General features: G+C 44.4%; 1 protein-coding gene across 1 annotated transcript; it reads left to right on the plus strand.

Moving 5' to 3' along the window:
• The first annotated feature begins 1,657 nt into the window (after nucleotides 1-1,657).
• NUDT7 (nudix hydrolase 7) lies at nucleotides 1,658-14,069 on the plus strand. The gene is made up of 4 exons (XM_066583618.1): nucleotides 1,658-1,736; nucleotides 3,154-3,301; nucleotides 5,799-5,957; nucleotides 11,441-14,069. The coding sequence occupies exons 1-4, from the start codon at nucleotides 1,699-1,701 to the stop codon at nucleotides 11,807-11,809; spliced, it is 714 nt and encodes a 237-aa protein (XP_066439715.1). The 5' UTR covers nucleotides 1,658-1,698; the 3' UTR covers nucleotides 11,810-14,069.
• Nucleotides 14,070-14,851: the final 782 nt, after the last annotated feature.

Here is a 14,851-nt window from a genome sequence, read left to right on the forward strand (position 1 = left end):
CCTGGCTCTTCCATCCTCCCCCCCTGCAGATGGGGACGACGTATATCGGCTCGGCGTGAAAACCCAGCCGATATATTGTCGTGTGAATCCAGCCTAAGGCCAATAGCATTTTTATTCTTCCAGCAGCGGAGCGCTCTGAGGTCTTCTTTATTGCGGGACGAGTTGAAGTTTTTATTGGTACCACTTGGGGTACAGGTGACTTTTGATTGCGGTTTTTAGGAGGCGAACAAAAGAAAAACAGCCATTCTGGCGTTAGTATTTTAATTTTTTTATGCCGTTCACCATGTGATAAATAACAGTATATTTCTATTGTCTGAATCTTTAAAACACCTATTATGTAAACATGCAATGGCCAGTGCGTCCTCTAGGGGCTGTGAAGAAGAGCTCATTAACCCCCTAGTGACCAACTCATAGTGTTTTTATGTCCTGCCATTGCAGGAGTGTATGTAGGGTGTCAGCTGTTTAATACAGTTGACACCCGCTGGCAACAACTCCGACAAGCGGATCAGGGCTGTTAACCCTTTAAACGCCGCTGTCAATTCTGACAGCGGCATTTAAATCAACCACACGATGTTCGGGGGTCCCGTACAGATCCCCCTGCAGTGAAATCGGGGGAGCTGTGCGGACGTCATGGCAGCCGGGTGCCTTCTGAAACGCTCCAGGGCTGTCTTGGCAGTATGCCTATTAAGCTGTCCCCGTGGGGTGGCTTGATAGACTGCCTATCAGAATGCAGTATGATGGAATGCTATGGTATTCCATCATACTGCAGGAGCGAACAAAGCATCACAAGTTGTGGTCCCCCATGGGGACTAAAAGAAAATGTAAAAATAAGAACAATAAAGTGTTACTAATTATTTAAATAAGAAAAAAGTGATAAAAGTTTAAAAAAAAAAAAAAAACCTTTTGCCATATTTACAATAAAAGAATCTAAATAATCAAACGAAAATACGTATTTTGTATCACTGCGTCCGTAAAAGTCCGATCTATCAAAGTAATGCATTATTAACCCCGCACAGTAAACGTCGTAAAAAAATAAAAAAGAACGCCAGAAATACGTTTTTTTTTGGTCACCCTGTCTCCAAGAAAAAATGTAATAAAAAGCGATCAAAAAATCGTATGCATTCAAAAATGGAAGCAACAGAAACGACAGGACGTACCGCATAAAATGAGCCCACGGGCGACTATGTCGACGGAAAAATAAAATGGTTATTGTGCGCAGAAAATGGAGACAGAAAATAATTTTTTTAAATTAAATATCTTTGAAAGAAAATACAAGAAGTCTAGCAAAAAAAAACTATATAAATTTGGTATCGCAGTAATCGTACCGACCCATAGAATAAAGTCATCAGGTCACTTTTGTGGCAGTTTGTGCGCCGTAGAAATAAGACGCACCGAAAGATGGTGGAATTTCGTTTTTTTCCATTTCAATCCACTAAGAATTTTTTTTAAGTTTTTCAGTACATTACATGGCACATTAAATAGTACTAGTGAAAAATACAACTCGTCCCGCAAAAAACAAGCCCTCATAGAGTCAGATTGGTGGATGAATAAAGGAGTTAGGATATTTTAAAAGTAGGGAGGAAAAAACCAAAATGGAAAAAAAAGAGAGACTTCCTGAAGGGGTTAAGCATCAGTAGTCAGCTGACTGTCACATGACCTCTCCTGTCTGCACGAGCTTCCTGGGTGGCATGCGGCAGGATGGCAGATGTGTGCCCCACTAGCACTGACCCCGTGAGGTGAGGACAGCAGCGGGCATCGTGGCTGACAGGAAGCAGAGTGCGCACAGATGCAGCAGAGCTGGGTTTGTCTGCGGTGCGCAGCCCCCTCTCTCATGCAGATAATCGTAAGACGTCGGCGACCGACTCAGCACTGCTGCATCTGTAAAGCCCTGGGAGTAGACGCAGCAGGACAAGCCATCGTGTCAGTCCGCCCGGACCAAAGTCCAGCCGCGATCAGCAGCCGCACTAATGCGACGCCATCTCTTTAACCCTTAAAGGGATATTTCACTTACGCATATTTTCCGGTCGAATGAACGCTAATCGTTCTTACGGTCTGCAGTGCGGTTCTGCTTTGTCCGTCGCTCTATAAAGCGTTATCTTCTCCCCGCACTTCCAAAGTGTTTATTCCCTGGTTGCCGTGGATACGATGTTGAATAGTGAAATGCGTGGCGGTTTTAGTCACACGTGCAGTTTTTTCTTTGGCGTTTTTTTCCCATAGAAAAGCCTAAAGCCAGACACAGAGCATGCTGGGATTGTAAAAAACACCAGGGACCCCAAAAAGTCAGCAAAAGTTAGAAAAACGCCACTAAAAAAGTACTGACTTTGCTGTTGACTGACAACGAACGCCTGGATGCGCTGCTTGTTGCAAGGCGAGTGCGTCAAAGCTACCGAAAATGTGGTGTTTCTACAGAGACTGTACGTGAAACCACCCTAACTGCGAGCGCGATATCGGGCTGAGTAACCCGCACTTGTGAACGTGCGATTTACCTGTGGATGCGAGGCGATTTTCAGGGAAAAATCGGGGCGTGGCTTGTCTTTAGGTGATTCGTCTATTTCCTATGGAAGCACGAAAAAAAATCGCATCGCACTCGTATGTCATGCGATTTGCACGTGAGCGCATTTTCTTAATCGCGCAATCCCTTCAAGGAATGAAAGCTGTGCTGTGATTTTAGGGCGCTTTTACACGGCCGAGAGACTCTCGCGAGATTTGTGTGTTGGGAGACGCAGAAATGTCGCGCGAATATGAACCCAATTCGTTCATACGTAAACGCATCACCCATTGATTTAATGCCTCACATGGCTCTCGTACGCTGTGCGATACGGTGTGAGGTTTCCCATTGAAATCAACCTATATCACGTAAACGTGCGCGAGACGAGCGGAATTTCACAGAGGCGATGTGACTGAAAATCGTCTTGCATCCACGGGTAAAACGTAGGTTAGGTAGCCTAAGACAGTCTCACTCTTGTCCATGGAGCTGCACTACCAGGCACAACCATGCACCAGGGGGGCAGTATTTAGTTTTTTTCTAATATCAGAAACCCCTTTGAGGACAGCTTCACACGGGTGTAATTCGCGGCGCCCTGCCCGCGGGACACAGAATTGTCTTGTCTGTACGGTGATTTCCAGGCTGATTCTTATCTGTTTTCTGACTAGCCTTGGGGAGAAGATGAAGAGCCTCCTTGGGAAATACGATGTCGGCGGGCGATACACCCACATCCCTCTCCCGAAAGCTTCCATCCTGCTGCCGCTGGTAATGAGGCGAGGGACGCCGCATCTCCTCCTGACTGTCAGATCAATGCATGTAAGTCAGCGGCAGGTCTTTATTATATGCGGCGTGATAACCATTATCTCCTGTTATGTAGCATTTAGTCATCACCTCTCTACCAGACGATGCCGCCATCGCCCTCTGCCTCCTGTAACCGCGAAACGCGACGTAATCTACAGTAACTGCGTCCGAGGAAATCTGCATCGGAATAAGGAGAAATTCCTTTAATCCAACATCTGATAATCCAGAAAGGATTTGGCTCTCGCACAGAACCGCAGTGCAGAATACTGATGATACATAACCAATAAGGTCTTTCCTCTTAACCCCTTAAGGACCATGGGAGGTACCGTATCTTTCGCTTTATAAGACGCACCTAGGTTTTAGGAAAACAGGAAAAAAATATTTTGAACTCCCCCAGACCAGGCAGGGAGGAATAATGAACAGTAGTACCGCCTCGGAATGAAGTGTATACCACTTATCAACTTGCCATTCAGGATCCAAATAAAACTGAGTGTAAATGTAATGGTGATCTTATTACTTGTCACCCAGCTTTCCCGGAGCTCTGAATTCCATGTTTAACTAGTTATAGCCATGTATGTGGTATAAATGCTTGCATAACTCAAGCATACAGCTGGCATTCAGGATCCTGGAAGAGCTGAGTGATAATGTAATGATGATTCCATTAGTTGTCACCCAACTTTTTGCTAACCCTGCATGGCATGGCTCATGATGGTGAGAGTTGCGGTATACATTTCAGCACAGCTAGGCATCTATCTGCTGTACCTACAGACGGCTTTCCGCCCTCCCTTTTCACCGCTATGCGGCTGGGAGCTGTGTGATAAGAAGGGGAGGAGAGCCGTCTGTACCTACAGATGATTGATGAGAGGGGGAGCAGCAGTTCCCTCTCACTATTCAGCAGTTCTAATCAGATGTTTGTATGGCCAGCTGCTATAGAGTGGACTTGTGATCCTTATCACACTGTGGGCTTCATAGATGGAGAGCCACCCGCCTGTACAAGCAGCTGATTACTGAGCCCTCTGCTGCTCCCCCGCCTCCACCAATTAGCTGTTTTACACGCCCCTCTGCTCTCCTGCTATATCTGCCATGTATGCAGTCCCTGGCCATCAGCTGTGAGAAGGACTTGTGATCCTTTTCAGCTGCCGACTGGGAATTTCGGCATGTTCACTTTATTTGAGGAGAAAAAAGTGTGTCTTATAAAGCCAAAAATATGGTAATATACAGTGCTTGGTCCTGGCCTTTAATCCCAGCCTATAGCCGAAGGGATTAAAGCTTCTACTCCTGCAATTAGGCAGGAGCAAGTCGAGTTGTCAGCTGTCAGAGACAGCCGAGGACCCAGAGGAGAAGGGAGAAGCGGTTTTTAACCACTCTTGCCTTTTCCTTTCCAGGCTACATAGCACTCAATGAGATGACACTGCTATGACAGGGAGAAGACAGGCTGGACGTGCCTGAGCCCCGGCAGCTGAGGAGAGGTGAGTATAATTTTTTCTTTTAGGCATGATTTTCAGGGATGGGCTTATCTTTAAAGCCCTTCCCCGAAAATCCCTGCAGGGCTTGCAGCAGCCCATTGCTTTCAATGGGAGTGCAGAAGTGCTGGTCCCATTGAAAGCTGTGGCAGGGGATTCTTTACTCCTCGCGGGGAGTCCCCTTGGCACTAATAACTGTGACAGTGCTGTCACAGTGTTCAGTGATAAGGGGACTGCCGTAGGGAATATTTACAGGGCAGAGGAGAGGTGATATATATATTCTTTTTTTTTTTTTTTTTTTTTATTAAAAGGGATGTTTTTCAGGGAAGAGCTTATACTTCAAGCTCTTCCCTGAAAATCACTTCAGAGGTGTCGGCAGAGCATTGCCTTCAATGGAGCCGCCGGCAGCAACGCGGCTACATCGAAGGCAATGCACGGACCTTCATACACACGTGTTTTTGCGCGTACACGGGTGCACACCTATGTACACACACACACTCTTGTGCGAAGCCACCCTAAAATAAAAATATATACATAATAAAGAAAATGACCCGTTGCCAACAAAAAAGTCACCATATACGTCCTGCAATCCAAAACTATACATAATATATATTAAAACGTCCGAAACAAAATTTCTGTACTTAATAAATATACTAATCTTAGAAAAAAACAACTAGAAACAAACCAAAAAAAAAAATCTGTTTTTTAGCCTTTTACCCCCAATAAAACAAAAACAAAAAAAACGAGGGAAAAAGTCAGTGAAAAAAAGATATAATAAAAATAGCCCTTTACGTCAAAAAGGAAAAAACGCAGCAAAAATAATTTTTGTAGCTGAAGGGGGAAAAAAAATCGAGCCGTAAAATCCCTAAAAAGTGTCTGGTCTTTTACAACCAAAACAGCCTGGTCCTTAAGGGGTTAATAACCTTATCACCTCTTGTTCATCTGACAGGGAATGAGGGAGGTGATGGTACATTGTACAGCCTTACATACTATGTATAAGTAAGACACCACTCACGACTACTAAGACGTCTTGTGGCATTTCTCTCCAGTTGCACACGATGCCGGGAGACGTCTGCTTTCCTGGAGGAAGACGGGATCCTGCAGACGAAGACGATATACAGACGGCCCTCCGAGAAACCCAAGAAGAAATCGGCCTGCGCCCCGAGCAAGTGCAAATCCTTGGCAAGCTGATTCCTTATATCTCCAAGGTAACTGTGAATCGGAGGTAAGGGACCTATCACACGGGCCGGGATATGGCCACAGGACGCACCGCAACACGAAGCTGCGGAGATCTGCGCCAGAGTCTGTATGGCTATATGCGGAACTGCAGCCCCTCTTCAATTCCGCATGAAAATCTGCAAGGAGCTGTGTGGATTTCAGTGCAGCATTTTCTGCGTGTTGCGATGCGTCCTGCGGCCAAATTTGGCTCGTATGAAAGGACCCTTAGGCTGCTTTCACGCACACCGGAACATTCCGCAATATGCTGCAGAATATTCCGCCGTAAGGAACATGCAGATTGTGATTAAGATTTAAAAATGGCTTCATTCTGCAGCAATTCTTTGTCAAAACCCACATTCAGGCCGGTTCGCAGGGTCGAGAGGCTCGTGCGAATTTTATGCATTGCGAGACTCACAAACTAGTGCGAATATGAACCCTATTCTTTTGAATGGAGTCATGGGACTTCGCTCATGTATATCTTTTTGCTTTCCTCGGAACGTATCGCCCATTGTTTTCAGTGGGATAGTAAAAGACATCACATTGCCTTGCGTTGCGCACGCGAGTGCAAAGCAAGGATTCCCATTGAAAACAATGCCAAACGCTTGCCGTCCCGTGTGAAGGCAGTCTTAAGGCTAACTTCACACAGGCGAGTGCGTTATCAGGCCATAAATCATGGTCCAATATCGCACTCGCCAACATGCAATTGCCTCGCATCGCTTCAAGGAAGCAGGGATCGACCAGCGCAGCTGCGGCGGAGGATCGCGGAGTTTCCCATTCAATGGGTGACCTAGCGTCACATGCACCTAGCACGTGGTGAGCTGCTGCAGCCAACCCCATTGAAAACAATGGGCTCCGCCATGTGATAGCACGCACAAAGATAGAACATGCTGCAATTTGTTTACTGCATCAAATCATGTTGTGATGCGGGAAAACCGTCGCTTGAGTGTATGATCTCATTCAAAAGAATGGCGTTCATATTCGTGCATGATCTCGCAACGCCCAAATCTCACACGATTTTCTCGCCTGTGTGAAGGCAGCCTTAGGGTGTATTCACATGGCTGAGTACGATGCCTTTTTGCTTCAAAAAGTATCGCCTCCGTGTACTTGCAATTTTCACACGCGTGAAAAAAAAAACCACAAGTGCCTACAATAGTTCCAGTGGTAAAAATCGCATTGCAATCACATGCAAATCGTACGGCATGCAAGTTTCAACCCTATGCAATACAATTTTGGATTCAGGCTTTCCTAGGGGGTATTCTCTCTCTGACATTATACAATGGTGCCATCTGCTGGCTAGAGCCAGTACTGCTGTATGGGACATGCTGGAGAAGCCCCCTGCCGGATGTCTTCCGACATCGGAGCTGTACAGCCTTCAATCAGAATGTCTTCAGACTTCAGACAGTGGATTGGAAAGGGTTAAAGTTCCTGTAGGAAATAATGGGTGATTCCTTCCAAAAATAGGACATGCAGCGTTTTATTCAATCCCGCAGCATTGCTGTAAGATCAAAATCATTCTTGTGAATAAGCAACATAATGAAATCCATGCGTTATTTTCATGCACGAATCCCGTCCAATTGGACAGAACTTGTTTGAGAGTCTCGCCTGTGTGAATGTACCCTAAGAAGGTGTGAGATCTGATTGTTGTAATATGATGGTGAAATAGTTCCTTTAGGCTAAAATTCCCACGGTATGAAGCATCCCAATTCCAAGGCAACACCCATGAATAATATATGACATGCTGCTGTGTAGGTCTAGGTCAGCCCATATGGGGCCCAGTTCACATCTGCGCTGAAACCTCCGCTCCTCTGTAAAAATCCACTGCATTTCCCCAACAAATAGAGCATGCTGTGGATTTGCACTGTGGATTTTTTCCACTGTACATGATTGGGGTTTGTTAGAACCTCGTTCACCTACATTGTACTCTACATTACTTTGGAAATTCTGCTCACATTCTTCAACTGAAACACTGCAGCATTCCACTGTGTGACGGGTGCCATAATAATCCACATAGAAAACATCCGCACCAAAATCCACAGATCTGGGGCCGCCTTCACACAACCTGCTGAATCTTCGCAATAGAGAATCAGCAACAGATTCACATTGGCCATATTCTCTGTGTATTTTGTTGTGGATTGTATTTAAAAGGTTGAAATCTGCAGCATTAATAGACATTCTGCTGATTTGGAATCCAAGGGGTATTTCAAATACATTGTGCAAACATTTTCCACTCCAGTTGGAGGAAATTTTTGAAATCCCCTCCACACTGAAAATGCTGCAGAATTTCTACAGGAAAACCCCCTGCAGAAATTCTATAGTATTTATGGCTCATGTGAAGGCAACATAAGCTATGGAATTTGAAGCAGACTTGTAGTGGAATCGCTGTGGATTTGCAATGGTGATGTCACCGTTACACATCTGCAGCAATTCCTCCCCAAAGTAGTGACAAAATCCATGTGGATTTCGGTGCGGATGTTTTCTACGCAGAATATTACGGTTCATGTAAAGGCACGCTAACCGGAGTTCCCTGGATGGCGTCTTCCATGACGCATCAAGGATATAGCAGAGTTCCCTGGATGGCGTCTTCCATGACGCATCAAGGATATAGCAGAGTTCCCTGGATGGCGTCTTCCATGACGTGTGACGGATATAGCAGAGTTCCCCGGATGGCGTCTTCCATGACGCATGACGGATATAGCAGAGTTCCCCGGATGGCGTCTTCCATGACGCATGACGGATATAGCAGAGTTCCCCGGATGGCGTCTTCCATGACGCATGACGGATAGAGCAGAGTTCCCTGGATGGCGTCTTCCATGACACATCAAGGATATAGCAGAGTTCCCTGGATGGCGTCTTCCATGACGCATCAAGGATATAGCAGAGTTCCCTGGATGGCGTCTTCCATGACGCATCAAGGATATAGCAGAGTTCCCTGGATGGCGTCTTCCATGACGCATCAAGGATATAGCAGAGTTCCCTGGATGGCGTCTTCCATGACGCATCAAGGATATAGCAGAGTTCCCTGGATGGCGTCTTCCATGACGCATCAAGGATATAGCTGGTTACAAAAATCCAGCGCTCCAAAACTCTGTGATTAGATACAAAGTGAAAACTATAAGGTTAGACTTCCTTCGTTGAGGGGTTCATGATAAGTAATGAACTTCCTCAATAATTCAGGTTAGCCTTCGCAATAAACGCACAGTCCATCCAGATTTCTTTAGGAGAGTAGACGCTCTTCCATTCTTTACTGCCAAATACAACAGGGCAGGACAGTAGAGTACAGTATAAAAAGTGCAACGCGTTTCAGAGGCAGGCATGTTATAAGGACCTCCGAAACATGTTGCACTTTTTACACTTTACTCTACTATCCTGTTGTATTTGGCAGTAAAGAATGGAGGAGCGTCCACTCTCCTAAAGAAATCTGGATGGGCCTTGTGTTTATTGCGAAGGCCAACCTGGATTACTTAGGAGGTTCGTTGTTTATCACAAACCCCTCTACGAAGGAAGTCTAACCTTATGCTTTTCACTTTGTATCTAACCACAAGGTTTTGAAGGCCTGGAACTTTGAAACCCGTTATATCCTTGATTCTGAAGCCGAGGTACAGGCATACCTTGGGTATTCTCTAGACGCTCTCTCAGGCACATTGGTCATCGACAGGGATTCATTGGTGGAGTGGACAACTGTAAATGTGTCTACAGGCGAGCAAGGATCAGCGGTGTGGCAACCTGTCCGCGACGGGCTGCTCACACCAGGTGAGTCCGATTTATGTAACACATGTTCTACAACTACCTTCTGTGGCGCAGTCCTTTGGCTAGTTGTCCCTGACTCGTTTTCAGCCCATATAACAATTGTTTGGGGGTAGTGATAAAAAAGCCTCAACCCACTATTTACTCACCCTATGAACCAATAGTAATCATCCAATCACATGTATGAATGATCAAAGCTGTCTTGTAGGAGATATCTGTGGGGCATGAGCTCTGTGTATGACAAAAGCGCACTTCCGGGCCCAAGATGCCCCTCATATATATTAAGAGGCATGTGAATCTTAATATATTAGGTGCATCTTCTGATGGCGGGGCTACACTTTTATACCAGCATATGAAACGCCAGTCTTAACCCCTTAAGGACATGGCCTATTTTGGGCTTAAAGACACAACGATTATTGGCGGATTTTCATCTCTATTTTTCAAAAGTCATAACTTTTTTATTTTTTCATCGACACGGCCGTATAAGGGCTTGTTTTTTGCGTGGCGAACTGTAGTTTTTATCGGTGCCACTTTTGAGTACATTTGACTATATTGTAAAACTTTTAAATTTTTTTTTTATGATAGCAGGGAGAGAAAACGCATCAATTCTGCCATAGATTTTTTTTTCACAGCGCTAATCATGCAGCATAGATGACACAATCCATTTGTTCTGCGGGTCAGTACGGTTGCAATGATACCAAAATTCTTACATTTTTTTTAGGTTTTTCCACTTTTCTACAATAAACACCCTTTTTTTGGAAATTTTTTTTTCTAAATCCCTGCATTCAAAGTCCTGTAACTTTTTTATTTCTCTATCTACGGAGCTCTGTGAGGGCTTATTATTTGTGAGACGAGCTGTACTTTTTATTGGTACCATTTTGGGGTACATACAGCTTTTTTGATCACTTTTATTGCGTTTTTAGGGAGGCAAAATGCTAAAAATTAGCATTTTGCCTCAGTTTTTTAGCATTTTTTTTTTTACACTTTTTTTCCGTGCACACTCAAAAGCATGTGCAACTTATTGTATGTATCGTCATGGACACAACAATACCAAATATGTGGGGTTTTAATTTTTTTAACCTTTTTTATGCTAATATGAGGAAAAGCATAAAAAAAGGGTTTTTTTAATCTTTTTTTTTTAAACACTTTTTTTAATCCATTTTTTAATCTTTTTTTTATAGAACTTGTGTCCTCCTGGGAGACTTTGACCACAGTGATGCCCATCGCTGTGATAAGGCATGGCAGGGCTACTGCCATGCCTTATCGCTTATACAGCGATAATAGGCATTGGCAATACAGGACGCCAGTGTCTGGCGTCCTGTTGCCATGGTGACAGGCCATGCTGAGCCAGCCGGAGACGCAGAGGGAGCGCGCTCCCTCTGTGAACTCTTTCCCTGCCGCGATCTACTTAGATCGCGGCAAGGAAAGGGTTAACAGCGGGGGACGCATCTCCGATGCCCCCCCGCTGTTGCAGCGGGACGCCGGCTGTGACTGACAGCCGGCTCTCGCTGCGGGATAGCGCGGGATCAAATGTGATCCCGCGCTATCCCCAGGACCTAAGTTTACGCCCTGTTGCGGGAAGTACCTCGCTCCCAGGACGTAAACTTATATATCAGGCCCTATGGATTGTCTTACCAAGCGGCCTATACAATGGTTCAGAGGCGCAGTGTTTGATGTTATGTCCACCATCTGATTCCATACCACAATGTAGTGTTTTATTGTCTTCCAGTCTCCCACCTACTTGGTCACCCCAATTGTAGGGATCGTCGAGGACACATTCCAGCCGACACCGAACCCTAGTGAAGTTGCGGATGTATTTCTTGTTCCTCTGGAGTTTTTCATCAGCTCGGAGCACTATACTCCTCTGCAAGTACATTCACAGTCCCGCGGATCACTGACTCTCCATCAGTTCCTCTACATGGACCCAGACACCAAGAAAAACTTTAATATTTGGGGGCTAACTGCTCACTGCGCCGTCATGCTCTCCGCTATGCTTTTAGAGAAGGGACCTTCCTTCCTTCCTGGGTTTGATGTGGATGACATCATAAGACAGCAGGAAATGTTCCTTGAAGCCTCGTACAATCGGAGCAAGTTGTAGTTATGGGGGTGATATTTCTGGAACTGCAGCTATCAAGTAGATATCGCCAGGCACATAAGTTGCATCAGAATTGGGTATTTTGGGGTCCATAGGCTACAGTCTTATTCCAGATTCTAGCAATTTAAAGGGAATGTTTCACTGGCCAGACCCCATTAAATCTAATAAAGCTAAGCTAGTGGGGGCTAATGCACACCCCTTGCACTGATCAGTATTTTGGGGATAGGGGAATGACATTTTACGATCTGCAAACACTCGATTTGCTGGTTTGTTTTTTAGTTTAATATCTCCTCTTGATAATCCTATTTTATAACTCTTTTATGGCCTTCACGGTACTATGGGGTCCCTTGTGGGACCATCAAATAGACCGCTTTCTGACAGGCATGTTTTTCTCCATATTTGATCCATATTTTACGGAGCATTATACATAATGTATTTATTTGGCAGTGTTTTTCTCGCAGCGGTTCAGATACACGGCAGGCATTACTTTTAGGTTTTGTGCCTCCTTATTTGCATCTGTTGATATTATTTTCTACTAGACAAATACGGATCCGTAAAAAAAAACTCCAATGACTGCAAATACAGAGACAAATACAGAGCTAACATTGATGAAACACTGATGACACGTTGTTTGCTGTGTCCTTTGTCACACGTCCGTACTACAGATTCCTATTGTGTTACAATACGTTCATGGGAAATTTGGTTTAGTTAGAAAAGCAACTGCAAAAAGTCTCCCTTCCTCCGGAGAACCTGCATGTCCGCACGTTATATGGGCAGCCCGCTGATTTCAGTAGGAACTGTGTATTTATCAATGTCTCTTGTACTGGTGCTGCAAGGAAATCGAATATCCACCCCCATTGGACTCAATGGAGCTTACTAGACTTGTACTTCTAAAGAAACCCCATGCCCGGCTATGAGTGACGGATGTATCAACCCTTTCCAATCCGATTTTGGATTCAGGGTTTCCCAAAAGGCTTTCTCTTTGTGTTGTTATACAGCGGTGCCATCTGCTGGCTAAAGCCAGTGTGTGCGAGCCAGAGAGGCTCCGACAGCAGAGTGGCTGGCAATAGACGGTAAGAATACCCTGTCAGACGTCTTCTGACATTGGAGCTGTACAAGCTTCAATCAGAATGTAGGAAGATGTCAGACAGTGGATTGGAAAGGGTTAAGATTACAAGCCATTTGTCTTACCTGGGAGTACTTCTATGCATCAGATTAAACCTATACCACCTAGTAGCTCAGTAGGTTTTTGTTATAATCTACACCAGTTTCTGGTATAGATTATAGTAAATGTGACGGGCCGCACGGCCAAGACCAGCCCACTTTCTGAAAAAGTGGCGGGCATAAATGTCCAATTTTGGATTCTGACATCCATGGCATAATAAATAAGCCCCAAAATGCCCTGTCTTCTAGGCAAAAAACATCTTCTAATCTGTAAACTATCTTGCAGGTTACAAAGCACTTTTTCCCTTGTTGGCTACCATTAGTAATATTTAGGGCTTAACAAATAAACCCCTTCACCCCCCTACATATCAATGAGAAATGTCAGAAAGCTGGATGATAGGCAAGGGGTATGGGTTTTGCATTGAAGGCATAAAGCATATATGAGGATGTACAGCGGAATGTATATTTCAACCATTATTATATTGATACACCTTTCCCATAAATGTGAAATCACTTTGTAATTCTGTAGTTCACCACTGGATGGCACTAGATCTGTACCAAAGTGTGACTGCAATGGAAGAGTATGCAGTGAAGACTTGAGGATAATTCCCAGATGATCAGCCCTAAAACGTAGGATTCTAATGTTCATACATTGCAGTACTAAATATACCAACCATACAGAATTGCTGAACCTTAAAAAACCAACTACAAGTCCCAGCATGTTGTAGAACCACCCCTTGTGTATACTAGGCAATTTACACTTTCAAATATAATGGTGTCTGATGATGTCTGTGCAAGAGTCTGCATTGAAATATAACTAAAGAAAGAGCAGTTACATTAAAGTCTTCAAAGCGACTTCTTTGTAGACATGAACTGAGTAGCATGCAGATAACCAGGGGAACCCCCTTCCACATCTCCTATAAGAGCACATGGATGTCTTGGGGCACATTCACACCTTTGCCTGTGGCTCTAATGTATTGCCGTTGCAGTGAGAATACTGGAATAACTGGTTCTGACATATGCCAAACCCAAACAGACCCCATTGACTATAAAGGTGGTTTCACACGCGTGAGAAAAACGTGCGTTTTGCCGCGATTTTCGCCTGCTGCGATTGTTAGTGAAAGAGCAGATTATAAAAAAAACAATGATTGTCAATGGTTTCCTTCCCACTTGCGATGTTTTCACTGATCGGATGTTCACGAGATAAAAAAATCGGGGTATGTTCTATCTTTCCGCATTTTGCGATTATTATTACTTTTTTAACATTAACATCAGAAACCCCTAAGACTTTAGCGATAAAAAGGCGCGATTTTATCGTGCAATTGTATCGCATGTGGCAGCGATGCGAGATTATTCTCTCAAAAAAGCTTTGCTGACGCTCACAAAACGCAGTGAATAAATGATGCGATTTTGCGGCGATTTTCTCACAGCAAAAACGCGATCGCCTGTGTGGAATCACCCTAAGCGCCCTGCACACTCGCATTTTTCAAGCGCGTTTTTTATAACGTCAATGTCAATAGGACTTTCTAATGTTAAAACATGCATTGCACAAAAATCACAAAGCACAAACTTGCAATTTTTGCCGATGCTTTTTTAATATTGGAAAGTCCTATTGATTTTCGCGTAAAAAAACGCAGCAAAATCACGTGTGATAAACGCTAGTATGCAGGGGCCTAATGGCTATTGCACGCTTGTGTTTGTCTTGCGCATTTTTTTCACCTGATATTGCTGCGTTTTTTAATGCGAATGTCTATGGGACTTTCTAATGTTAAAAACTATTTTGCCTGGACCTTCTGTCTGATCGGCTCCAAATGGAACCTCCAACGCTGATGTGAACCCGACGTTTCAAGGAGTCAGATAGATCTGCTGATTAAGGGTGAA

Source organism: Eleutherodactylus coqui, chromosome 11 (genome assembly GCF_035609145.1).
Source record: "Eleutherodactylus coqui strain aEleCoq1 chromosome 11, aEleCoq1.hap1, whole genome shotgun sequence".
Classification (NCBI taxonomy): domain Eukaryota; kingdom Metazoa; phylum Chordata; class Amphibia; order Anura; family Eleutherodactylidae; genus Eleutherodactylus; species Eleutherodactylus coqui.

Excerpts from the sequence above, each read along its gene's own strand:
- NUDT7 (XM_066583618.1), top strand. The coding sequence starts at position 1,699 with ATGGCAGATGTGTGCCCCACTAGCACTGACCCCGTGAG. Across the intron at positions 3,302-5,798 it reads TGACTGTCAGATCAATGCAT|TTGCACACGATGCCGGGAGA; the intron begins GTAAGTCAGCGG and ends ATTTCTCTCCAG. Across the intron at positions 5,958-11,440 it reads TGATTCCTTATATCTCCAAG|TCTCCCACCTACTTGGTCAC; the intron begins GTAACTGTGAAT and ends ATTGTCTTCCAG.